Source organism: Struthio camelus, chromosome 23, assembly GCF_040807025.1.
Source record: "Struthio camelus isolate bStrCam1 chromosome 23, bStrCam1.hap1, whole genome shotgun sequence".
Lineage (NCBI taxonomy): Eukaryota > Metazoa > Chordata > Aves > Struthioniformes > Struthionidae > Struthio > Struthio camelus.
Genome location: NC_090964.1, coordinates 6270746 through 6294726, shown reverse-complemented (window position 1 = coordinate 6294726; position 23981 = coordinate 6270746). Strand labels below are relative to the sequence as shown.

The following is a 23981-nucleotide window of genomic DNA, read 5'->3' as shown; positions in this document are numbered from 1 at the left end:
GAAGGGGCCGCATCCTGCACACACGCACCCAGGCACTTACAAAACTGATGGCTTTATTAGAAATCAAAGAGGGGAAAGGGTTTTTTGTAAAAAAAAGACCGTTTTTTTTTTGAGATGAACCGTTTGACGCTCAAATGAGACGCGGAGGAGGATAAATCGCAGGGCGGCGCAAGGGCGGGCGGTGGACAGCACCGCGGGGAAATACTGGTCCCAGAAAAGGCCCTGGAGAGACCCCCGAAGCGGGCTCTGCCCGCGCGCCAGGCCAGGGGCAGTGATCCAGCATCCGCCCCCGCTCGAGGGACGTGGCCACAGGGGTGTCCCTGGGGTGACACCCAAAACGCCCACCTCGCTCCTTGGGGGTGAAGCCGGGCCAAAGCGCCCTGCCCCAGATACAACCCCAGACCATCAAGCAACGCTGTGTTAGGAGTTTTGGGGGTGTTTTTAAGCAACCCCCCAAAATAAAATGAATAAAACCCCTTTCCCGTTCCCTAGCAATGCCCCCGGGAAGGATCGGGAGCAAGGAGTGATTAAAGGATACGGGGGAGCGAGGTCTGGGGCAGGGGGCAGACATGGGAGCAGGTTGCAAAATGCAACCCTAGGTGCAGGACCCTCGAGCCCGTCCCCGCTCCGGGTTCTCGCTAGAGCGAACCTCGCCACAGATCCTACTGCCTCTCACTGCCCCACGGCAGCCTTCGCCCCCGCACGACTGGGTGTGTGGGGTGCAGGACCATTGGCAAACCCGAAACCCACAGCATCTGCAAAAACACGGAGCTGGGATGGGAGACTTGTCCTCTGGCCCCTTTCTCCTCCCGGGAGTTTGAGGGAGCAGCCAGAGCAGAGGAGACAGAGGGCTGCCTGGCAAGCACTGAAACATCCTCATCCACGCGTGTAGTGAGCGTGTCCATTCTCTGTGCTAACCACAGAGCAAGCAGCAGCTCTTCTGCTCTCCAGAGGCACCATCCATGGAGGATCTTTCCTAGTTGGGGGTCTCCAAGCCCTGTCCAAGGGCAGCGTGCAGCTGGGCTGGGCAGCCCCAAGGTCTCAAACAGGGTAATGGGGTCCTGAGGCCACTTGGAAACGGCTGATGGCCAAGAGGAGACGGAGAGCCTCCAGCTTCCAGCCTCCCCACGTGCCGTGGATGACAGGCCGGGGACGGATGAGGGAGCCTGTCCCTCGTGCTCCGGGGGTGAGTCCGCCCTGGCCCCTCGCCGGCCCGCGGAGAGCCGGCTCCAGCTCCAAGCTCGTGCCGAGGGGACGGGGGGGAAAACAGGCAACAAGTGGCCCAGTCAGTCTTGCAAGAGGTGGACGAAGCTGGCTGGGAAGACGCCTGTGCGGGAGCCGTCACCCTCGATGAAGCCGACCTGGGGACAGGGAGAGGGCTGTCAGGGGGGTCCCGTCCTGGAGGATCTGGGGCGAGGACAGGGGAGGAATTTGGGGCCACGCTCACCCAGCTCTGCTCGTCCTCCTCCCGCGTCACCACGATCACCTCGCCCTTGGAGAAGGTCAGCTCCCGCGCCTTGTCCCCCTTGCAGTCGGCCACCGCCTTCACCCGCTTCTGCCGCCCCTTGGCCTGCCCGAGCACAGGGATCGGCGAGCAGGGTGAGGGACACGCTGCCGAGGCCACCCCATGCCACCCTCCCGCGGCCGGCAGGGACGTGACACCCCTCCGACCCCTCTATCCGGTGACAAGGGCTGCCTGGACACTTGAGGAGGGAGAGGGTTAATTTCCCCCCCACCCCAGCTCTGCTCACCCCAGCCACCTCGCAGCCCCTCTGAGACCCCCCCAAGTCATGACACCTACCGGCACGAATCGCCTGGGCATGGGCACGGGGGGCGCCTTGCTCACAGCGGGGTCCTCGGGGCAGCCGGGGCTCTGCGGGGAGACGGCCGAGCCAGGTTTGCCCACCACGCCGCTGATGCGTCGGTACGAGCGGGTACTCTCCGAGCTGCCAGGGAGCAGCAGAGACGGCGCAAAAAACCCAGTGAGCTGGTGCCTCCCTCGTCCTGCTCCGCGCGGTCGGGGACCCTGATGTCACCCAAGGCACCAGGCCCTGGCGCCCAACCACAACCCCAAGCAGATGCTGATGGAGAAGGTCCCCCATGGGCTGCCCCAGTCCGTCCCCTTTCCTAGCCCCCACTAGCCCTGTCCTCCCTCCAACTAGCCAACCCACGTGGAATTTCCAAAAAGGGGGGAAAAAAATAAATTTGATAACTTCCAGGGGGTCCCAATCTTGGTGTCTCCCCAAAATGATCCTAGTCTCCAGGGATAACCTGCCTCCCCCAAGGCTGCCCCTTGCCCACTCCTGCACCCCAGGGCCACCATCGAGCCCCAAGGGGACTCCAGGTTGGGAGCGGGGAGGATCCCTTCGCTCTGTGACCGCCGGGGACAATTTGGGGTTCCTCATATCCTGGGGGGAGCCAGCAGGGTTCCCTGCACAGGGAGCCATCGCCACGCAATCGCCACCGCTGCCCAGCGCCTCCCACCAGCGCCCGGCTGGGCTCGGGGTCCCCACCTGAACTTGACGGGGGTGATTTGCACCCCGTCCGGAGCCGTGCCGGCTGGTGGCGGCGGCTGCCCGGGGGGCTGGCTGAGCTCCAGCGCCCTCCGCGCCGCGCTGCTCTCTGTCTCCGAGCGGGTCTCCCAGTATGCCGCCCGCCTGGTCTCCGGGGGGCTGCGGGACGCGGCAGCCGGGTGGCTGGCCGTGCCGTCCAGGGTGCCTGGGGCGCTGGAGGAGGAGAGGCTGCGGGGCGTCGGGGCCTCCGCCGGGCCGGGGAACTGCGGCTCTGAGGCTTGCCGGGGAAGCTCGGGGCGCTCTGGGGAAGGGAGACACGTGGGAAGAGGTGAAGGGGGATGCGTTGCCCTGCTGCGACGGGGGTCAAAAAAAAAAAAAAAAAAAGCCAGTCTGGGCTGGGGTGATGCTGAAGCAAAAACCATCCTGCAGCCCTGGCCCGTCTCTGCTCCTGCCCCGAGTGCTCCGGCTCACGCCAACCCCAAACACCTGGAGCAGCCCCGAGCATCCCGTGCTGGGCAAACGCCCTCTCCCCGCGCCAGGACCCAACTCACCCGTCGGGCTCGGGCCGGGTTTGGGCCGCGGGCCGCCCCGCGTGGGGTTTTTGACGGGCAGCGGCGGGGGGATCTCCTCGCTGTGGGCGCGCCGGGGCACGGGCCGCGAGGGCACCAGGATGCTCTCATAGGTCTTGTTGGTGATGTCCATGCCCATGCAGCTCCAGCGGTTCTGGGGGCAGGCGGCCGGCGGGCTCGCGGCCAGGGGCGACGTGCCCTTGAAGGAGCGCTGCAGGGGGCTCACCTGGGGGGCAGACACCCTGCTCCGGTGCTGCCTCGCTGCCAGCACCCCCAACCCAGCATCCCCCTCTGCTTCCCTACAGCCTTCTGCCCCTGCCCGGCCCTGGCATCTCCCCACGGTACCTTCTCCTCCAGCTCGTCCTCGCTGTCATAGGTGAACTCCTGGGCGGGCTCCCAGTCGTAGTCCACGTGCACCTGCAGGGAGAGCTTCCCCGCCTGCGCCTGCTCCAGCTGCGGCGCGGGCCGGGCCGGGGGGGTCTCAGCAGCAGCCGCCGGCTGCTGCAGCACCAGCCCCTTCCCCAGCGTCCCCAGCCCCAGTTCCCAGCCCGGTCCGCCGTCCTCCGCCTGTGCCACCTACCAGCTCTTCACACTCGGCGTGTTTGAGCCTCCTCGCCACGTCCAAGGCCGTCTCGCCCGCCGCGTTCACTGCGCGAGGGAGGGACGAAAGGGGCCGGATCCGGGTTACCAGCCTGGGCGCTCGGCTCCCCCTCCGCCCGCCCTGGAAAGGGCGCACGCCTGGCCCCCAAAGCCCACCGCTCGGCCCCCTTTACCCGTGCTGAAGGCAGCTTTGCCTTTCAACAGCAGCTTGAGGCAGTTGGGCTGGTTGTAGAGCACGCTGTAGTGCAAAGCCGTGTTTCCATCCTGGGTCGCTCGGTCCAGGGTTCCCCTGCGCGGAGCCACCGGGAGGAAATTCAAGGCCGGGAGCAGCTCGAGAGCGCATCACCGCCAGCTCCCCGCCAGCCCCGCTTCCTCCGGCCGAGCGGCCCGCACACGCGCTCCGCATCCGCTCCGGCGCCGAGCGCGGCCCGCGGCGGCTCTCGGCCAGGGCTGAGTGGCGGGGGCACAGGCGGCTCGCGCCCACCCCGGGCGCCCCGCGACGCCCCGCTCCCCGGCCCGACGCACCCGTTCTGAATGATGAAGTCCACCAGCGGAAGGGAAGACCTGTCCACGTAACGCACGGCCATGTGCAGCGCCAGCTCGCCCTGCTCCTGCCACCAGAGGAGAGTCGCGGCTCAGCCACGGGTGCCGGAGGCGTTCAGCGCCCGAGGATGCTCGTCTCCCCCGGGCAAAGAAGGGGAGATTTTTGCCTAGAGGCTGGGGAAAAACCCGCGCCCGGGAAGGGAGGAAAAGCCACCTATTTTGCAAGCAGGACACCCCCAGCCCGCACCGCGCGCCAAGCCCCGTGCACGGCTTACCTGGCCCTCGGGGCTAGCCAGCGGCTTGGCCAAATCGTGCCCTTCCGCAAAGGCTTGCAGCAGGGCCAGGAGGTCCCTGGCGCGGATGGCTTCCCAGAGGCGGTGCGGGTCGTCCCGGCCGCCTTTCTGCACGAACCGCCGCTCCATGTACTTGGCCACGATGTACTCCTTCCGGGCGCTCCTGCGGGAAGCGGGGCAAGGACGTCGGCTCGCCCGAGGGCAGAGCAAAGCCGGGGGCGACGGGGCCCAGGCAGCCTTTCTCCCTGCGATAGCAGGGGGCACCTCCTGCTCCGACTCCTTCCCGAGACTCAGGGTCAGACGGAAACTGCCGAAAAAAGGCAGCTTCCCCACCAAGAGCCAGGATCTCTCCCCATCTCCCATCACTGGGCTACTCAGAGTCGATGGCAAACGCTATGGGGATGAGGGCAAAACAGGCACCGCTCTTCGCCTCCTTCTGCAGCCCAGCGCCCGAGGACGAGGAGGAGGAGGAGGAGGCCGCAGCTCGCAGGAGGGTTATTTAGGCAGTCGCTCCAAACGCGAGACCATGCGAGAAGTCGTCCTCCACCTCCGGGCACCCGTGGCCGACTCACATGTCGCTGCCGGCCGACGGCTTGGGGCTGTCCTGCGCGGGCAGCGTGGCCTCCATGATCTCGTTGAAGCGGGTGTTTCCGATGCTGACGGCCAGCTGGGGCGAGAAAGGGGCCGGGGGGAGAGGGTCAGTGGGCAGAGAGGGGCCGCCGAGCCCAGGACGCGGCCCAGCTGCGTCGGACCCGGCGCAGCGGTTTGCAACTCCTCATCTCGCAGCCCCCGAGGAAGAGGAAGAGCAGGGGGGGCATTTGCTCGCGGGCAGCTTTCCTTGCACCAGCCCAGCGTCAGCAGCATCTTCCCAGAACTGTATCTCCCTTCCCCAGGGAGGATTCGCTTTCATAGCGGGGGAAGTTCATTTTAACAGGGGTGCCGATATCCCCCCTTCAGCAAATCACTTCCCAGAGCTCCCGCCTGCTTCCCCACTCCATGGGCCACTACGGCAGGACAGCTTCGATCTGTGGCCAGGGAAACCGAGGCAAGATGCTGGGGGAAGATTTTGAGCACCGAAGGGATCCGTCTCAGGGCAGAGCAGAGGGAGGAGGGTTGAAATCTGCATCCCGGGAGGTATTGGAGCTACAGAGACCCCAACGGACAGAGCACAGGGTGATTCCCCATGAACATGACCCCCGGGCTCAGGGAGCCGCTCACCAGCAGTTCGGAGGTGCTGAGGACGTCCAGGGTGAGGGACTGGATGCGGGAGTAATGCACGCCCAGCTCGCGGTGGATGCCGGAGCACTCGATGCACGTCAGGATGCCCAGGTTGGTGGAGAGCCACGTGGGGTCTGCGGGAGACCGCGCGAGGGCTCAGCTCCACCACCCGCCGCCACGGGGCCCTTGCTGCCCCTATGCCCACCGGGGAAAGCCAAGCAGCAAAGCCACGGGGCAGGGGATGCTCTCGATGCACATCGCCCCAGGGGGGGATTTTTGCAGAAGCCCTATCTAAGCGATGGGTCCACAGTGCCAGCCAGGCTGTGCCTCCTTCGCGCCCCCCTCCCAGCCCCCCGGAGCTGCCGGCGGAGGTTCCCAAGCCCCGACCTACCCGGGGCCCCGCAGTCACAACACTGCTTGTTTCCCGGCATGTTCTTCACCTCGCTAATAACCAGCTTGGTGAGCTCCTGCAAGCCGCCGTCCACCACGCCGCCCGCCGCGGCCGCGCTGCCGTTGGGCTCGCCCTTGAAGGCGTTGCTCAGCGCTTCGTCCTTGCTGTTCTGCAGCACGGAGACCCAGCTGGGCAGGAGGGAGAACGGGTCAGGCAGCCTGCGACCACCCTGACCGGGCAGCCGGAGGGCCAACGGCCCTCGTGCCGTGCCGACCCTCTGCTCTTAGAGGGGTCTCGAAGCGTTTTTGCCGAGAGCCGTCCATGGCGCAGAGAGAGAAGGGATGAGATTTGCTCAGCCAGTGGGCAGAGCCCGGAGCAGAATCTGCATCTCCCGCATCCCAGGCAGCTGCTTCATCCGCGATGAGAGCTGCTCTCACCCTGTGGGCAGGGACGGGCCACGCCACTTACACAATGCACTCCTGTTCATCCTCTGCTTGGAAGTGATATGTCCTGTTGTCTGCAGGGAGGAGGAGAGGAGAAAAAGGTGAGGGGGAGATTCAGGATAGCCAAGACAGGTAGGGGTTGAAACTACTCCCAAGAGCTGCATTTAAAAAAAAAAAAAAAATCACTGCATGCCACATTTTCATCACCAGATCCTTGCCCTGCGCTTTCTTTTGGGTCACGAACATCTTCAGCTTGATAGATCTCACCCTACTCCTTGGACGGATTTGTCCTTCCTCCATAAAGGCAGCCAGGGAGACGCCCAGTGCCGGATTAAAAGGGCAAAGTGTGCCCAGGCACCTTGGCAGAGCTGGCAGAGGGCCATCGGGAGCTGGGAAAACCCGCTTGGGCTCGTTTTGAGAAACTTCCTTTGAAAAGAGAGTTTACATCTCCAGCCCAGCTGCCTCCAGATCAAACACACCCACCCCTCGCCACCTCCAGATCATCAGTCCAGGGAGCTGCCCGGGGTAACTCCCAGCCAGACGCCCAACTGGCTCGGCGAGAGGGAGGATCGCGCGGCACGCACCCTGCCGGCGTCTCCCTCCCTGTCACTCACGGGTCACCAGGTCAAAGCACTTCTTCTCCTCGGTGTGAGGCCGCACTTGGCAGGTCAGGAGGTTCAGCTTGACAGGGGGACGGTTTATCTACAAGGAGCAAGGTCAGAGGCAGGTTAAAGGACTAGGATGAGAAGGGAGCTGGAAAACAGCGCGAGTCTCTGTTGTTTAGATATGCCTTTTGATGTGCATCGCCAGCCACGTATCTCCTACAGCAGCCACCCCTCCAGCAGAAGGGCAACCAGCTCCTGATGGTCCCTCTGCTCTAGCTACCCAGGCAAGTCAGACGCTTTCGGACCCTCCGTGCGCTCCCTCTTCCGCCTTCCTCGCTGCATTTCAGGCCCTCCACCGCCAGAGGGCAGCAGCTCCCTCCAAAATCGCTTCATCCCCCTTGGCCTAGTCTGGAACCTCAACACCCATCTTGCTGTCCCTGCCAAAAACGCCTCTCACCCACCACCCTCTCACAGTGACACACAGCCATCACGGGGGACGAGAGATGCAAGCAGGGAGCTCCCCATGTGGCGTTTCCAGTCCTGGGCTCAGGCACTGTTGACCCCCTGTTTTTCAAGGTGAGATTTCAAGATGGTATGTGCAAAACTAAACTCGATATCAAACAGACAGAAACCCTCATAGGATATATTCAAGGACCAGATGGTCCCTACAGAAAAAGTGTACCCAATCTGGTCTTGTAGTACTTAGAAGTCACAGGTCAGTGGCTCGCTTTCCTACTGAGACCCACAGGGTGTAGATGGGGCTTTCAGACTAAAGGGAGGACCCTCTGGAAGACGGGAAGGAGAGGAGGCCTCTGTGTCACGTTCCAAAAGGACACACGAGAAACCAAGCGCTGGAAGGGTTTGAACAGACTTTGGTCTTGACCTGCATAAACCTCTCCAGTATCCAGCAGGAGAGACTGTGCAAACTGGTTTCTCGCATTTGGCATGTGCGGCGTGCAAACGGGCATCCTGTGCTCCAGACTGGGGTCTGCACAGGAGCAGTGTCTGACAGCAGATTTCTCTTTGAGGACAACCTCATGGCTGAAGTACCCCCTTGCTTACCGTGCTGTGGGAGATGGTAAGACACCCGTACTTCACGCCACACTTCCTCTTCTGCCACACTTTCCGAATCCTGAGCCAGAGAAGGAGGAGGAGTGAGGAATCATTGCACAGCCCTCCTCACCCACAGCCATCCATCCCCTCAAACCACCGACACTCCCGCTGCACACAGAAATCCTCAGCAGAGGCTGATTGCTCTCTGGATGCTCCCTGTAACTCACAGAGCACAAAACGTCCTGCTCGACTTGTCACCTTTGGGCCACGCTAGCTTCACACACTGCCAAAACAGTATCACAGATCTGGTAGTCTGCCTTCAGCAGAGCACATAACCACATGCTCAAAGCCTGGTGAGCCAGCGCCCATTTCCCAGAAGTGCTTTAAGAAGGTGAAGACCTTTTGGGCTCCAAGGGCTTTATTTTTCATCCTAGCGCCTTTCTCCAGGATCTTTTTTCCTTCCATGTCCAAGAAACAAGGCGTTTCTTCCTCTCCTATCAGCCTTACAGCACACAGCACTTCCGAGTGAACCTGGCACTGGGTTGCTATTCCTGGAGACCCGCATCCAAGAAGGGTACGTAGAGCACCAGCCTTCGTGTCCTGCTAGCTACGCAGGAGGAGAACATGTCGAGCTCCCCTGCGTCAGGCCCCTGTCCCTCTGCTCAGGGTCTTCTCATAAGAAATGGGCTGATGATACCAAACCATCTCCTTTGAGCCCCTCGACACCACCTCCAAACCATCCTCCTTCCCCAGCTGCAGTTTGAGACCAACCCCTGATCATCAGCTACCCTCCTCTAAATTCTCAGGTCTCCTCCAAGCTAGGCAAAATTGCATGGTCCAAGTGTTTGTATGTGTTTAAGATCAGACAGGACCAAATTTAACCGAAGACCTGTACAACAGATAACAAAAACTTCACCCAAACATTTCTGCCTCAGGATCTCCCAACTCTTGTTGCTCTGCAGCCTCCCTCAAGCAGAATGCTCTCCTAGCACACAGGTGCTAGGATGGTGCCAGCGAGGGTCTCAGAATAAGTTATATTCGTCCTTACCCATCACTCTTCTTGTACAGAAATCCTGACTTCTCTGTCCCGTACTGCTTGTTCCCTTGGTGCTGGTGGATGCTGTAGCCGCTGCCCGAGTTCTTCCTGCTCAGGTTTTCCTGAGCTCACCAGGAAAAAAAGCATTAAAAGAAGCGAGAGAAGCAGTTGTGGTGTCTGTGCCAGGGTGACCTAGCCCTGAGGGACACTGCCTATATGCGGGCAATGTGCCCAGCAGGATGAGAGCGCCTGCAGCCCCCAGCTCTCCTCCCAGCACCCTCCAGGCCTCCTGCTCCACCAGCTTCTGCAGATGTCCCCCTTGATCTCCAGCTTCCCTTTTCCTGCTGAACCTTGTCCCCAGGCTAAATCCACACACTTCTCAGCTCCTCCCACTCCCTGACCCTCCTTCCCAGGTTTGCTCGGGCTGGTCCTGCGTCGTGCCTGGGTCTCACCTCTTTGCTCTCCAGCTGCAGGATGCTCCGCAGGGAATCGCGTGTCTGCGTGAGCTGTTTCACCTCCTCCTCCTGAGCTTGGTGGAGCTGGAAAGAGGAGCAGCTGCCGTCACTGCTGTGCTGAGAACGTGTGTGTTCTCAGTGCCACAGGCTGGCACAGGGGGCTGAGGGACAGGGTGCGGGGGGGGACACATGCCATCTTAGGGGTCATGTCTGAGCAGTGTTGGACAGGAGGACAGGGGACTTACCGCATGAAGAGACACAGCGAGCTTCTCAATGAAGGGGTAGAGGTTCTGGGCAGCCTTCCAGCCATCTTGGAAGAAACTGGGCATTTATTTAATTCAATTAAGGAGATATGCAAATGGGGAGGATGGAGAAAAAGAGGTTATTTAGAGAAAACGTGACAGGAGGCATCAGCAACCTCCCAGGAACTGCTCGTGCTCTGCGGCTCCCCTGCTACTAGGACCTAGAGAGACACTGCTGAAGGCCAAGCCCAGCCCACAGGATTGGGACATCCCAAATGTTTGGGGTATTCGGGACACAGGAGCGGCCTTGTGTTCAGTACTAGCTTGTTCCTCATCTCGTTAGGAACCCTCCCTGCTCGAGGCCAGATCCCTGGGGTCCTTGTGGCCCAACCCCAACCAAGGGCATGCTCCTGGCCAACGCAACTGCTTCCTCCCTGCCTCGGTTTCCCCACTCATGAAACGGAAGAAATGACCCAACGCCCACAAGCTGGACGAGGCTGGCTAGGCAAGCCTCCTCCATGCAATGGGAAAAGGGATGCTAATTCTTTTTCAAAACACACTCGATAGGAGCTCTAAAGCTAACAGATGAGTTGCTCAGCTTATCTCATCCCTGGAAATCTGTCAAGAAACTAAATCACTGGATATATATCCCAGGCCAATCCCCTTCCCCACAGCCCCAGCGGCCAAGTTTATAGCTCCTCAAGTCAACAAAGCATGTTCCTGCTCCCCAGCTATAACCGGATGCCGAGGTGCATTGCTGAGCCCCGGGCCAGTGCTATCCCAGACGGTGCAGCCCCAAACGCTAACAGCTTCATTACAGAGCTCGAAAGAGCACAGAACAAGGAAGGTGCCCCCCGTCCAGGTCCACCTCCACCCACCCGCGAGAGCTGCCAGCGGTGCCGCGTGGCCCTGGGGCCGAGCCAGCCCATCTCAGCTCGCTGGGCCATGGAGAGTGAGTGGCACCTACTTGTGCTGAGCGTGGAAAAACTTGATAAGGCTCTGCAGGAAATCTGGTCCTTGCTTCATCTGACTCTCGCTGGCTTTCAGCAGGTACTGGAGAAGGAGAAGACACCCGGGTTAGGGAGCAAAAGTGGGGACTGGCTGAAAAACCCCAGGAGAAAGAGCAAAAAGGTTGAAGCAGTTCAAAAACCGTGATTTCTCCCTCCCAGCAGCACTTCAAATTTGCAGCCCATCAGATACGGGAAACGGCAGTGCCATGAAGGACATGGTTGGAAACCCCTGAATTCATTGTCTGCTAGCTGGGATTCATCGTCTGAGTGGGGATCTGGTCACCAAATTAAACCTACCCGCAGGCGAGGGGAGAGCTGATGCCAGGGCAGAGCCTGCCCTGTGCTCGCCTCCTTTCCCTGTGCAGGGAGGAGGGTTAAAACTTTGGCTCTGTTTCAAGAGGCCAAGTCACAACATAAGATTTGAAGTCAGCTCACTGGGGACCACCCTTGGAAAACCTGGATTTGGAAGTCCTCCAAGCCTTGAAAAGTTCAAGGGCCAAGGCAGGCCCCTGGGGTTACCAACGGAGCACGCGTCTCTCACTGCTTATTACTTCTGGAGTTAATAAATAACCCCAGCCCAGCTCAGCTGAAGGAAAAAAATATATATATCCAAATATTTTTAAGACATGACCCCTTTGCTCCCAAAAATCAGATCTCGAGCAGAGAACACATGCAATGCATCAGCCCAGGAGGTCTGTGGTCCTCCACGGGGACACCCTGGGGGACAAGGGCACACAGCATTTCAGCGTCATAAACTAAAGTGATCAATCAACCACAGGCAGGAAAAAAAAAGAAAACCCACAACATCCATAACTTTTTTGGTCACGTGAGCAAAAAGCAAAGAAAGGGGAAAAGAAATTTCCCTTCACAGGCTCATCTCCGGGCTCGCGCAGCTGTCAAATTGCCCAAGAGGTAAAGTTTCCTCTCCTCTGCCGCGCTTTCTCCCAGGGATTGCAACTGGGAGGCAAGCGGAGGGGAAGGCAGATGACCTTCACCAGCCCTCCTCCAGCTGCGGAGAGCTCCGGGGACTTTCCATCGCGAGGAAACCCTTGGGAGCTGCGGGAGGACGGCCCAGTGCCGGCCAGGTTTGCTCCCAGCAGGACATGAGTCAAGCACAGGGGAAAGGAAAAAATTGATCCCAGCGCATCCCCAGGGCCTGAGCCCCACGCTGAGGATGCCCATGGACACCACGGACCAAAGCCCAGCTGCAGCAGTTTACAAGGTGCTGCCCAGAGCCGGTGGGTCCTTTGTACCCAAAAGGGAGGAAAGCACCCCATTTTGCTGGAAACTGCCAGGACGGAGCCTGCTGACCCACCGCGTGCCCCGAGCACGGCCACAGCTCGTCTGCTTCAGGCAGGCTCCTGAGCTGGCTGGGGAGTGGGACGGATGAGGCACTCGGTGGCATTTCTAGCAGCACAAACCCGAGTGAAACGTGGCCAAGGAAGCAGATAGGGGTGGGGGTTAAGGTAGCTTTTGCTCTAAAATCCCACAAACGCCGGCAGCCAGCAGCATGGGAGCACACGGCAGGGAGCAGCCTTTCGTGGAGAACCGGGCTCCTTTCTCCGACGTCTCCCAGGCAGCCAAGCAGGACTCCACCGGCAGGGAAAGGAGAGGATTTCTGCTTCCTTGCCAGCAGCACAGCTGGATAAACGTGCCGAGAGCTGGGAAAAAGGGCAGCCCAGCATGGGGGGATGTGCCAAACAGGGCCGCGAAGCAGGAGGGGGAGATGTGAAGCAGCAATAACGCTCCGGCAGGGAGTTCCCGCTATTGCGTGGCCAGAAATGGGACAGGACTCCTGGGTTCCTGTGCAGGCTCCAAGTCTGACTCCTTGGGAGGGGTGTGTGGTTTGGCCACGTCACCGCTCGGGGCCTTAGTTTCCCCTACCTGGGCACAGCGAGGCTGGGGGCTATTAAACTGCTCCATGCAACCAGGAGCTGCAAAGCCAGCGTGACTTCCAACCTGGAGACCTGGGGGTTGGACCAACCCTGAACAAAGTCCCAGCTGGAAAGGACCATGGATGCCCAGCTCCTGCGGGACTTTCCTTCCCTGCTGCCAAGGCTATGGCAGGGCCCGCGGGAGGCGGAGGTGGCAGGAGAGAGTCCCAGCTCTCAGACATCCCAGCTGGAGCAGGGCAATCCTCCCAGAATTGCAGAGGATCGAGGTCTAGCCACCTCCGTCCCCTTCCAGCATCAACCTCGGGGAGAAACCAGACCGTGTCCTCACCCCAGGAGCCACAAGGAGCAGCGAATACCGCGTGTGGATATGCACATACGTGTGCCCGCCCGCAGCACGGGCAAACACCAGCCCTTGGGGAGATCCGCATCCCTCTTTCCAAGCAGGATCCCTGAAAAGGGAGCAGCTACGGTGCACGCACGCGCACACCCGCGGGCACGCACACATGCACGCAGCCTCGTTTTGCAGGGCTGCCTGGAAGCGGGGCCCCTCCCCAGCCGGGCTGCTGCAGCGGCGGCGGCGGCAGCGTTTCCATGTGCTGTTATTTATTTAACAGTGGTGCTATTCAAAGGAATGACTCATCTGGCCAGGCCCCAGCCCGCCAGCCCCGCGCCGAGCCCCGACCCCGCTGCAGCGGCTCACCCAGCCCCAGCCTCCTCCCCTGCCCTTTGCTCCAGCCCCGTGAGCTGCCCAACAGGGCGACGGTGCTGCGGGGACGCGGGGGACCTTGGGCACTTGTCCCCTGCCCCCTGTCCCTCCCAAACCAGCTATGGCGCTCCTGGGATTTCTTCCTTAGCGGTAGCTAAACAGGGGGAGGGGGGACGGGACCCTGAGCCCCGACGCCTGGGTGGGTCTGACGTCAGGTCTCCATCCTCCACCTTTTCACGGCTCGCCTCGCGCCCGGTCCCCCCGGGTGCCCTCGGGCCACTTGGGAGGCTCCCTAGCAAAAACAAGAGTTTCTTCGGGTGTTTTTTGCAAATGCGGCAAAAGCACAAAGCTAACCGGCAGCCTACAGGGGTTTTAACCAAAAGGCCCACTTCCTGCCCCAAACCCCAGCCTCCGGCTTCGCAGAGGACGGCGGGAGGGGGCCGGGCCGGCGGGGAACGACGGACAGACGGGACGGGGACGGCCGAGCTCAGCGCGACTGGCACCACGGCCGCGGTGGGGTGCTGCTTCGGCAGCGGGGCTGGGAACGGGCTGCGGCCCCCCCCGGCACGGCCCCTACCTCGCACATGTGCAGCTGGAAGAGCCGCCGCTCCTTCTGCACGTCCTCGGCCGCCTCCGCCGCGGCCGGCTCGGCCTGGATGAGCCCCGCCAGGCGGGCTCGCTCCTTCTCCTTCTCCATCTTCCCTCTGGCGGGCGGGAGGCGAGAGGTGGGGGAACGGCCCTGCCGCGGAGCGGTGCCCCTCCACCGGCACGCGGAGGGCAGCGGGTCGCACTAGTGCGGAGGGACCAGGAAAAAAATATCTCCGGGCTCGGGTCCCTCCAGCGGGAGGAGCGGGACCGGGGACGAGGGGGTTCCCGCTCGGCTTAACTACAAACCTCACGGGAAACCGGCACCGGTCGCTGCCCGGCTGCAGCCCCGGCACAAAAACCCTTTGTGCAGCAGGGGATTAGGCTGGTTTCTACCGGAGGCAGCGAGCGACTTACACTTTGGTCTCGTAATCCTTCCAGGCCTTCTCGATCTGCTTCTTGGAGTCCTGCGGCAGGAGGAGAGCGGGGAGGGCAGCGGAGGGGAGCCGCGGGCAGGCGAGCGGCCGCGCCGAGACCTCGCGGCGCCCGAAGCCTCGCCGGGACGCCGTCCCCGCCGTGCATCACCGCCCGGCCTTGCTGGGGACGGGCACGTCCCCCCCGCCAGCTCCGTCCCCTCACAGCCCTCGATGCTCCCCGCCAGCACCCGCTGCCTTCGCACGCTTGCGCCTTCCTCCTCTCGGCCGCAGCCAAGAGCCGCGTGCCACAACGCTGCCGTACGTCCCCAGGCTCCCCGGATGGGGGACAAACCCCACTTTCCCTGGCTGCTCCATCCCTCCGACTTCCCTCCCCGGCTGCTGTTCCCTCCCGGAGGGGCAGATCCCGGGGCGGCATTGTCGCACGGCGCCTGGGGGGGGACCGCCAGCCCGGCGGGGACTCACCAGGCGCCCGTCCTTCAGCTGCCCCTTCAGCAGGCTGTCCAGGGGGAAGGAGACGATGTTATTCAGGTTCTGCACCTGCGGAGGGCAGAGAGGGAGACGGGGTCACGTCGCGGGGACCGGCGTCCCCGCGTCGGGGCAGGAGCCGGAGCTCCTTGGTGCTGGGGACCGCCGGCTCCGTCGCTGCCGCGCAAAGGGTTAAAGAGGCTGGAAATGGGGCCGGCTCGAGCACCGGGGCAGGCTGAGGCTTGCCGGAGCTGGCTGCAAGATGTGTGACGCTGGGCCCTTCCCACAAACCGCACCGGCGTCCAGGCTGCCAAAAAAATAGCTGCTCCCCCTGCCGAGTCCCCCCTGCCTGGCGGAGACGCCCCGGTGAGCACCCGCCGAAGCCCCTCCGTGGCTCCGGGACGCGAAGAGGCCTCCCGCCGTCGGTGAGGGCTTCCCAAACCGCGTCCCCTCCTCCCCGGCGGGGATTTCCAGCGCGCGGTGGCCAGGCAGGAGCCCTGGTCCCAGCGTCCCTCCTCGAGCCCTTCCCCGCCGCCTCGTGGCAGGGCCGCGCTGGGCGTTCGAGGTCTAACCTTGCCAGCTGGCTCCGCGCTTGCCTTCGGCCTCGAGGAGGAGGATGGAGACGAGGGGACCCAGCTAGTCACCCCCACAAACCCCCCCCCTGCCGCCCAGCACCCAATTTTAGCACCATTAGGGCCAGCTCCAGCAGCCGTGCGGGATCACCCTGCTGCAGCCGGGGCTCGGCACGAAGCCCGGGACGAGCTGCATCCTCCAAGCCGGGCGACACCGAGCCGGAGGCCGCGGGTGCCCTGGGCAGGGGGAAGCTCCAACGCTAGGAGATTTCTTTTAAAGGCTGCCAAGGGGGGAAGCCCAGCGTCGGGGCGCCAAACTCGGGGGCTGCCCCTCTCCATCCCCCCGGTACTGCGACCCCGCGGGACCCCGGCACAACGTGCAGCCCCCCGGCATCGCGGGGAGCAAGTCGCTAGCGCCCGCTCCGGTGAGGACCTGGGCTCCCACGGGCCAGGGAAGTGTGCGGCACCGGCCCAGCCAGGGAATCAAATGCAAAACAAGTTTTCCCCCCCGCCTGGAGGAACAAGGGGGAAAGGACGCGGCCGGGAGGCTCTGGCTGGCTGTTCCCACGCCCCCAGCACGTGGGGTCCGGGCAAGCGCGGCGCTGGTGCTTCCCTCCCCAAGGAACCGGTTTGACTCCTTTGCTGGGCTGGTTCCCTGCAAAATCTCGGGAGGGTGCGCAGGGGCTCCGGCCGGGCTGGGATAACCGGGAGGAGGGAAGGCGAGAAGCAGGGAGGCCCCGACTGGGGTAACTGGGAGAGGAAGATGCCAGAAGAGCTCCTGAACTGCAGGCGAACTGCAGCAAAAGCGGTTTTTGCTTTTTGGCTTGCTCCGGTGAGCGGAGCCAGAGGCCAGCGATGCCCCTTTGCGGGGCTCCGACAGGGACCGCGGAGGTGGCCAGCGGCAACCGGCACGGGATGCCCCAGGGCTCTGCCTCCGGGTGTGCACAGACCCGGCTCCCAAACTGAGTTTCCCAAGCCTGAGTTTTCAGACCACCCTCCGGCAACCCTCATCTCCCTGCAAGCCACTGCCCTGGAAAAAAACGAAACAGAAAGCAGCCTCCGGGGAAAAGCGAGAGGCCGAGAAGAGCTCGGCCCCCTCCCTCCCGCGCTGCTGGGTGGCAGGGAAGGCGCTGGCGCGCGCAGCCCGCCTCTCCCTCCCGCGCGGCCGCCCGCTCCCCGGGGCCCCGCCGCGCGTCTCCGCATGGCTTTGATTTACTTTCTTGGCAAACGAGCATCAGAGATGCAACTGATGCGAAAAAAAGAAATAAATAAATAGAGAGCGCGGCCCCAACCGCACAGCAAATCACAGCGTTCGCCGCCCCGGCAGAGCTGGGAACGAGCTGCAAAACACAGCAGAGGGGGGATCGGATGTCCTCGGAGCACCGGGCAAGCGCGGCGGACCGCCTGCCCGGGGCCGGCCGCGGCGGAGGGCAGCCGCACGGGGTGGTCTTTCCAAACCCGCATGGACTGGAGACACCCAGATGCTCTCCCCGGTGGGTCCCACGGGACGCTGGGCAGCTTACCAGGTTCTTGAAGAGCGCGGTGACCTCGCGGGTGAAGACGGCCAGGTTGAGGAAGCCGGTGGAGAGCTCGTGGTTGTTCTGGGAGAGGTGGTTGTTGCCGAAGGTCTCCAGGGCTTCGCTGTACTGCTCCTCGTTCTCCACGTGGGCTGCGCGGCGGAGACTCTGGTGAGGCTGGGCTGACCCACCGCAGCGGGTGCCGGGTCACCCGAGGCAGCCCCACAGCGCCCCTTCCCCAGGAGATGCTCAGACCATGAGGTCCCCCATGCTGTCGTACCCACATCCCCACTCCCCACTAGCAGAGCTGCGTTAATCCAGCCTCAGGACAGCAAGGATGCACCCTAAACAACCTCCCTGAGGAGCCCAATTTCCCTTTTCCCCCTTTTTTTAAGCTTCCAGGCCCGCAGGCCATGCTTGGCACGGGCACGGCCACTGCTCGTGGAGACGGGACGGTCACAGGCACCGCCTGGGGACGGGGATGCCCAACGCCTCGCGAAGCGCAACTTACTGAGCCCGGAGACATGAATGGCTTTCACATATTTCCTTATCCTCTGGAGTATGGCTTGGTCCCCATCCAGGCTCTGCGAAAGCACAGAAACAAAACAAAATGAGATCATTGGCCTTGCCAAGCACGGATGACTCTCCCCCCACCCCAGCTGGCCACACAGGGGCCTTTGGAAAGGCGCTTGCTCTGCCACACAGATGTGCGGGGCAGCAGCCAAGCTGGGAGAGGAGCCCGAGGGATCCCAGCCTGCGGAGACACGGTCCTGGGGACGCCGGAGCCACGGTCTCCAGCCCATCCTCTGCCAGGCCAGCAGGCCCTGCAGCCTTTGTGCAGACGAAGGGAGGAGGCGCCCTTCGAGGGCAGACACCGCGTGCGAGCAAGATGGTAGCACGGGGTGACGGGCTCAGCCAGCATCCCTGGCACACGGCGAGCCCAGATGCTTTGTGGCTGCAGCAGGGCGGCCAGCATCTGTTTGGACCCAAGCAAGTTCCAGTAACCACGGAAAATGCCTCCACAGCTCCCATGGGAGGTGTTTTAACCAGGGAAAGGATGAAGGCTGTACCAGGGCATCCCATTGTGTAACGTGAACATGCCAGCCTGTCCTCATCACGCATCCCCACGTCCCGGGGTCAGGCACGACAGGAAGGCACAGGAGAGTCCAAGGCTCCTTACAGAGCCGAAAACACGGCCCACATGTTTCTGATGCCCAACAACAGCTTAAACCACGCAGGCAGCAAATCGCGGAGGCAGGGATGCTGCCATCCGCGGATCCCGCCAGCACGTGCAGGACGGCGGTCATGGGGACCCTCCGCCCTGTCCCGTGCCAGAGATTTCCTGCACGCAGCCGGCTCCCTCCGTGCCCAGACGGACCGTCAGCACAAACGGGCTTCCCAACGCCCAGCTCCTTCCCGCAGCCCCCTCCGCCGGCTGGACCCTGGGCCTGGCTAGGGAGAAAAAGGGCGCGCGCTCCCCGTCCCCAGCCTCTTCGCAAGCCCCCTGCGTTCGCTCCCCGGCCAGCCCCTTCCCCGCACCGGGATGCATCCGACCTGGGGAGAAAAGAGGGACCCGCAGAGCCGCGATCCCCCAAACGCAGGACGCATTTGCCCCTGCCGAGCGCCGGGAAAACGAGCACCGGAGGTGGACGGCCGCGGGCCGAGCCATCAGGAAAGAGTTAAAGGCTGCTTGGCTGCGCCGCAGGTACCAGAGGCATGATAACAGGCTAGAAATATTTGGAGGGCGTGAACGGCAAGAAGGGCGAGGGATGAAACCGCGGAGGAATTACAATAAAGAGCCTCTCTCTCGCTCGCCGGAGGTTTTCGGGCTGATGTCAAGGCCGATTTCCTGACAGCGAGGTCAGCCTGGCTCCGGCGTTTCTCTCCTAGGAAGCGAGGAGGCCTCCTCGCTGGCCGGGAGGCTGCAGACGAGTTTTGGTCGGGACGCGCCAGCGCGGGCTGGGAAGGGATCGGAGCCAGGAGAGGGGTGGAAACCAGCTCCCTCCAGGGTCCCAGCCAGCACGGAGGGGGCCACGGCCACCTCACCTTTAACATCCACGTCCTCCCGCCGCCGCTGCTGCGCTCTGCGGGACGGCCAAGCACAGCAGCTCTGGGGCAAGCTGCAGGGCTCGACACCCATCTCCTGGCCCAGCCAGGGCTGAGCCCAGACCCCCCGGCCCTGGGACGCAGCGTCGCACCGTATCACCTGCAAAGAGCACGAGGGAGGTCGCTGGGGTCCCCCCCACAGCCGCCCACATCCCCTCGCTGCACCCAACCCCGGCACCTTGGAGCCAAAGCAAACGTCCCGGAGACGCGCGAGCCCTCCGGTGCAGCTCTGCCCCGGGGAGGCTGCGGCATCCCTGCTAAGAGCGGTCCCAGGCTAGAAAACCTGGTCCGCAGAAGGTGGCCTGGCTTAGCCTGGGGAAGAGGAAACTGAGGCAGGATTAGACACCTTGGATGCGTAAAGGCACCGTGCAACGAGGGCAAGAAACTGCTCCGTGTCCCACGAGGACAGGGCAGGTCACCCTGGCTCGAACTCGCAGCCGGAGGAGGCGAAGCCCAGGGCTGTGAGGAGCAGGGAGAGCCAGTCCGGGAAGGACCCGGGGTCTTTGGGGTTTCGGGCAGTCGGGAAGGGGCCAGCAGAGCCGGGGATCAGCTGCCGGGCTGGAAAGCAGAGCCATCTCGCGTCGGAAATCACGGCCCAGTCCTCCCCTGCCGTCAGCAAAGCCCAGATCCCGCCAGGCCGCCTGGCGTGCCGGCTTCCCCTTGCCCGGCTCCGGGAGGAGACATCTCCCGTCGTTCCCCCGGCTGGGGCTGCGCGGCGGCACCGCGGTCCCGGAGGGACGCGGGGTGGGAGAGGAGGGACGGATCCGCGCCACGGCTGGGCTTCCCCGGCGATGCTCAATGGAGGCCATTCTCCTGCCTCCCCCTCCTGCCGCTGGCTCGTGCCGCTCGGCGCAGGAGCCGCTGCCGGGGTGCAAAGGGCACCGGGGACACCGGGCCAGTTACACTGTGACAAAGCAAAGCCCTCGGAGAGCTCGGCCCCTGGCTCCGCTACCGAGCGCGCCCGTGCCCTCCATCATGTCATCGCGCCTAGATCCCCAGCGGGGCAAACGCTTCTCCCAGCCGCCTGCCGAGGTGCCCAGTGCCTGCACGACACTTCTCGTGCAAACAGCGCCCGGCACCGGCTGACACCACCTAGCACCGGCTGCCGGCCAGACCTTTTAGCCCACTGCAGAGGGGGTGAAATCAGGGCTTAGCCTGTCCCGGCACCCGGCTGCTTGCTCGGAGGGGTCAAGGACTGTCCTCATCCTTCTCCCTCCCTCCCCATCGCTTGGCAGACTGATCGCCAAGGGTTCACGGTCGGATGGAGACCGGAGAGGGACCGGAGCCGATTCAGACCCCAGGGAGGGCTGAATCACAGGGCTGGCTGCGGCCACCGGCGGGGAATGGCTGATGCAGCTCAGAGGGGAGGAGTGGGGGATTCGAGGCCGGATTTCCAGCCCAAAAGCACCTCAGTTCACAGGAAAATTCAGATCCAAATCTCAGCCCTGCTCTGAGCTCTCCGCAGTCTCCGGGCCAAGCCACATCCCATCCGGGCCTCGGTTTCCCCTCCTCGAGCACCCGCAGCAGTTTCCCCCCTGTCTCGCAGGCGCCTCGTCTCGCAGCAGGGCCGTAACCTCCGCGGGATGCGACTTGCGCCTCCGCCACTGTCCCAAGATCCCTGAAGCTCCCCAGGAGGGGGAAAAAAAAAAAAGCCCTTTTCATACCAGGAGGGAAACCGAGGCACGATGCACCTTCGGACAACATCAGCGTGAACAAGAACGTGGGATCCTTGTCAAATCCAGCAAAACAACCCCAAACCCACAGCGAAACATCCTTCGGCGGGATGGACCCGCAGCCCTGGATCTCGCACGGCCACCGGCAGCTCCATCAACGCCGACCTCCCACGAAGGCCCCAGAGCCCCCAGCCTCGCGCCCACCGCTGCCTGGCACCGAGGCTCCTTCCCCAGCACCCTGCTTAAGGGCAGCGCCAGGGTGGCTGGAGGCACCCGGCAGGACCCCGGTGTCCACCCCGCGCCGGCGGGCCGGGGAGCACCACACGTCTCCCAGCCTCGCGTTCGGGTGCGCTGCTTGCAAAAACAGAGAAATCGCCCTCCCCAGCTTCCCGAAATACCGACGAGGACGTAGGGTGGTGATGGGGCACCGCGGGACGCAGCTCGGAGGCATCTTTTCCTCCCTGCTGCCACCGCCGCGGGCAGCAGCCAGGCAGGGAGCACCGGTGACGGAGAGCAAATCCGCAAACGCATCAGCCGAGGGTGGCCGGGACCCTGCCCACGGGCTCAGGGAGCGGAGAGGGAGCGTCCCCCGCGCCCCCAGCCCGCCCCGGCTTCCCTGCCTTCCAAATGAGCCGCTGCTGATTTTCCCTGACCCACGCGGCAGAGAGCTGCCTCCCCGTCCCGCGACGAGGGACGGCGAGCACCCGCGCTGGGACGCTCCCCGTGGCCCCGTCCCCACGGTTCCAGCTCGGGGGCCGGAGCCCCGGGGCCGAGCGGGTCCCTCGCGGCAGGGACCGCTGGCTCTGGCCCCGCTCTGCCTGGCTCTCCTTCAAAGCCATTCCTGCACTAAAAGGAGCTGGCAAAAGACGCAGGACCAGCTGGAAACTGCCTCGACTGAAGGCGAGAGTGAGGAGAGGGCGAACGAGCTGTCGCCCTGGCCCGCCTGGACCCCTGCCCTTCCCGCAGACACTGCTGGGGCTTTCAAAAGGGGGGTCGGGGCTAAAAACACTCTTGGCTTTTTAATCGCGGGGAGGGGGATGGCGGATACCGCATCCCATCAGGGCTGGCTCCAGCGCTGCAACTTGATCCCGGCAAGCCTTTCCCCAAGCTACAGAGCCAGAGGCGCCGAGCTGATGCTCTTCCCAACTCCGAAGGAAACCGCCGGGGCCAGACAGGGCGACCGGCAGCACCTGGGGCTGGAAGCGAAGCCAACGTTCACGGCGAGGCTTTGTCCAGCCCTGCAGGCCTCGGCCCCGGGTGAGCGGGGCTGCTCCGAGGATGCAAACCCCTGCCTCGGGCTCGGGGATCCCGAATCACCGGCTCACACCGAAAGCCAACACAAGCGCTCCTGGGGGACGGAGCCCTTAACGTGCAGGCTGTCCCGCGGGACGTAGCAGCGGGATGTTCCCGCAGCCACGCCGCCTGCACCCGTCCCCTTCCCCAGCCCTCCCAACACCCGCAGAAGGGCAGTGCAAACTGCTGAAGGCCCCCACCGCACCCCCCCAAATTTTACGGTGCCGGCTTTCTCGTGACCCTGTTTACAGGGAAGACGAGGGAGTCGATGTGTCCGGGACTCCCAACGCCGCGGCGCTGCCAGCGCCCCGCAAGCCCAGCCCGGCAGCACCCAGACCAGCCCTTTTGCCAAAAAGAAGTGAAAATGAAAAATACAGCAAGTTGCCACGAGTGACGCAAATTCTCCACTTGCAACAAGCCCGGCGGCCCTGCCCAGCCGGCGCCGGCCTCCCCCCGGGGGGGTCCCCGACCAAAGCGGGGGGGGACCCCAGTAAGCAGAGGGAGGGCACAAGGTGACCCGCCGGGAGGGTGGGGAAGGCGGTCGCCGCAGGAATTGCACCTACGGGTGGCAGAGGCACCCCCAGCCCCAGCAGAAAAGCGGTGTGGGGGGTGGTGTTTCCTAGATGGGGAGCGCAGCCCCGGCCCCCCCCCGGCCCCGCTCACCTCCTCCAGCGCCCCCACCGCCCCCCGGCACTTCGGCATCTTGGAGGCGAAGGCGGTGGCCGGGGAGCTCAGGTCCTCGCCGGTCACGGCCAGAAACTCCGCCACGCTCATCTGCTCCGGCATGATGCGGCCGCCGCCGAGGGAGCTGCCGCCGGGACGCACCGGCGGCGCCGCCCGGAGCTGCCCCGGGGGCTGCGAGCTGGGGGGGCGCCGGGCGGGCGGGCGCTGCCGACGGGACGGGACGGGACGGCTCGGCTCGGCTCGGCGTGCCGGTGCGGTGCGGTGCCGGTTCCGGTGCCGCTCAGCGCCCCATGCCCGCAGCGCGGCAGGCCCGCTGGGCTGCGCCGGGGAGTTTCTCCCTCTGCCCGCCCGCTCGCTCGCTCCCTCCCCGCCGCCGTCACGTGGGCCGGCCCCGCCGCTTGGCCGCCGGCCCGTTAAAGGCGAAGCGCTGCCCGGCCCCTTCCCCCTCCCCGGGGCCGGCCCGGTGCACCGGGAGCCCCGGCAGCGGCGAGGTGCGGGGGGCCCCTCCGGCCTCCGCCCGGGCTGGGGAGGGGGCAGAGCAGCGAGGAAGACAAAACCCTTCAGCCCCACCGCAGTCACCTCTCGCTCCGGCGGGTCCTGGGGCTCCCTGAGCCACGACCAGAGCCCTGCTCTGCCGTCCACAGGGTCTGCTGGTGCCTGACGGTGGCACCCTGATGCCCCAAATCCCTCATGGGATCTGGCACCCACCGGGCAAGCGGTGCCCTGGAAATGGGTGGCAATGCACCAGGTGGAAAGGGCAGTGCGTGGGCCTGTCCAGCGCGACAGGGGACGTGGTGGCCACCGGTCCCTTTGGCCACAGCCTGGAGCTCGAGACCAGCAGGGATGGAGTAGGACCAAGGTTGCACCAAAAGGTCAGCTTGGGCACTCAAGTAATCTGCGGAGGGGCTTAGAGTCAAATCCAGCCTACCAAAGCCCTAGTTTAACTGCAAGCGACCTCATCCTGTCTTCTTGCCGGGAGAGAAGCGGGCATCGGCTCTGCTCAGGGGAAATGTCGCACACTGCCCCTCGACCGGCATTGCAGGGCACCCGCGGAGGGTCAAACCCAGCGCGGTACCC

At 63.8% G+C, this 23981-nt stretch overlaps 1 protein-coding gene across 3 annotated transcripts; it reads right to left on the bottom strand.

Moving 5' to 3' along the window:
* Nucleotides 1–36: 36 nt before the first annotated feature.
* Nucleotides 37–23071, bottom strand: ASAP3 (ArfGAP with SH3 domain, ankyrin repeat and PH domain 3). 3 transcript variants are annotated; one of them, XR_011136007.1, is made up of 26 exons: nucleotides 22884–23071; nucleotides 17660–17732; nucleotides 17155–17300; nucleotides 15057–15131; nucleotides 14575–14624; nucleotides 14150–14276; nucleotides 10929–11014; nucleotides 9965–10040; nucleotides 9717–9803; nucleotides 9277–9386; nucleotides 8238–8307; nucleotides 7185–7272; nucleotides 6596–6644; nucleotides 6128–6315; nucleotides 5737–5870; nucleotides 5091–5185; nucleotides 4501–4681; nucleotides 4208–4293; nucleotides 3856–3971; nucleotides 3663–3730; nucleotides 3428–3535; nucleotides 3065–3308; nucleotides 2514–2814; nucleotides 1802–1873; nucleotides 1448–1570; nucleotides 37–1361 (listed from the first exon to the last, which is right to left on the bottom strand). XR_011136007.1 is itself a non-coding variant. In XM_068917418.1 (26 exons), exons 1-26 carry the CDS (start codon nucleotides 23004–23006, stop codon nucleotides 1287–1289), a joined length of 3024 nt encoding a protein of 1007 aa, XP_068773519.1. In that variant the 5' UTR covers nucleotides 23007–23070; the 3' UTR covers nucleotides 37–1286. The 3 variants fall into 3 exon arrangements, 2 of the variants coding, with proteins under 2 accessions (XP_068773519.1, XP_068773520.1); XM_068917418.1 differs by having other exon boundaries at nucleotides 1802–1946; nucleotides 22884–23070; XM_068917419.1 differs by lacking the exon at nucleotides 22884–23071 and adding an exon at nucleotides 19195–19218 and having other exon boundaries at nucleotides 1802–1946.
* Between the last annotated feature and the right edge of the window lie 910 nt (nucleotides 23072–23981).

Excerpts from the sequence above, each read along its gene's own strand:
- ASAP3 (XM_068917418.1), bottom strand. The coding sequence starts at position 23,006 with ATGCCGGAGCAGATGAGCGTGGCGGAGTTTCTGGCCGTGACCGGCGAG. Across the intron at positions 5,186-5,736 it reads TCAGCACCTCCGAACTGCTG|CTGGCCGTCAGCATCGGAAA; the intron begins GTGAGCGGCTCC and ends TTCTCGCCCCAG. Across the intron at positions 2,815-3,064 it reads ACCCGGCCCGAGCCCGACGG|AGCGCCCCGAGCTTCCCCGG; the intron begins GTGAGTTGGGTC and ends TCCCTTCCCCAG.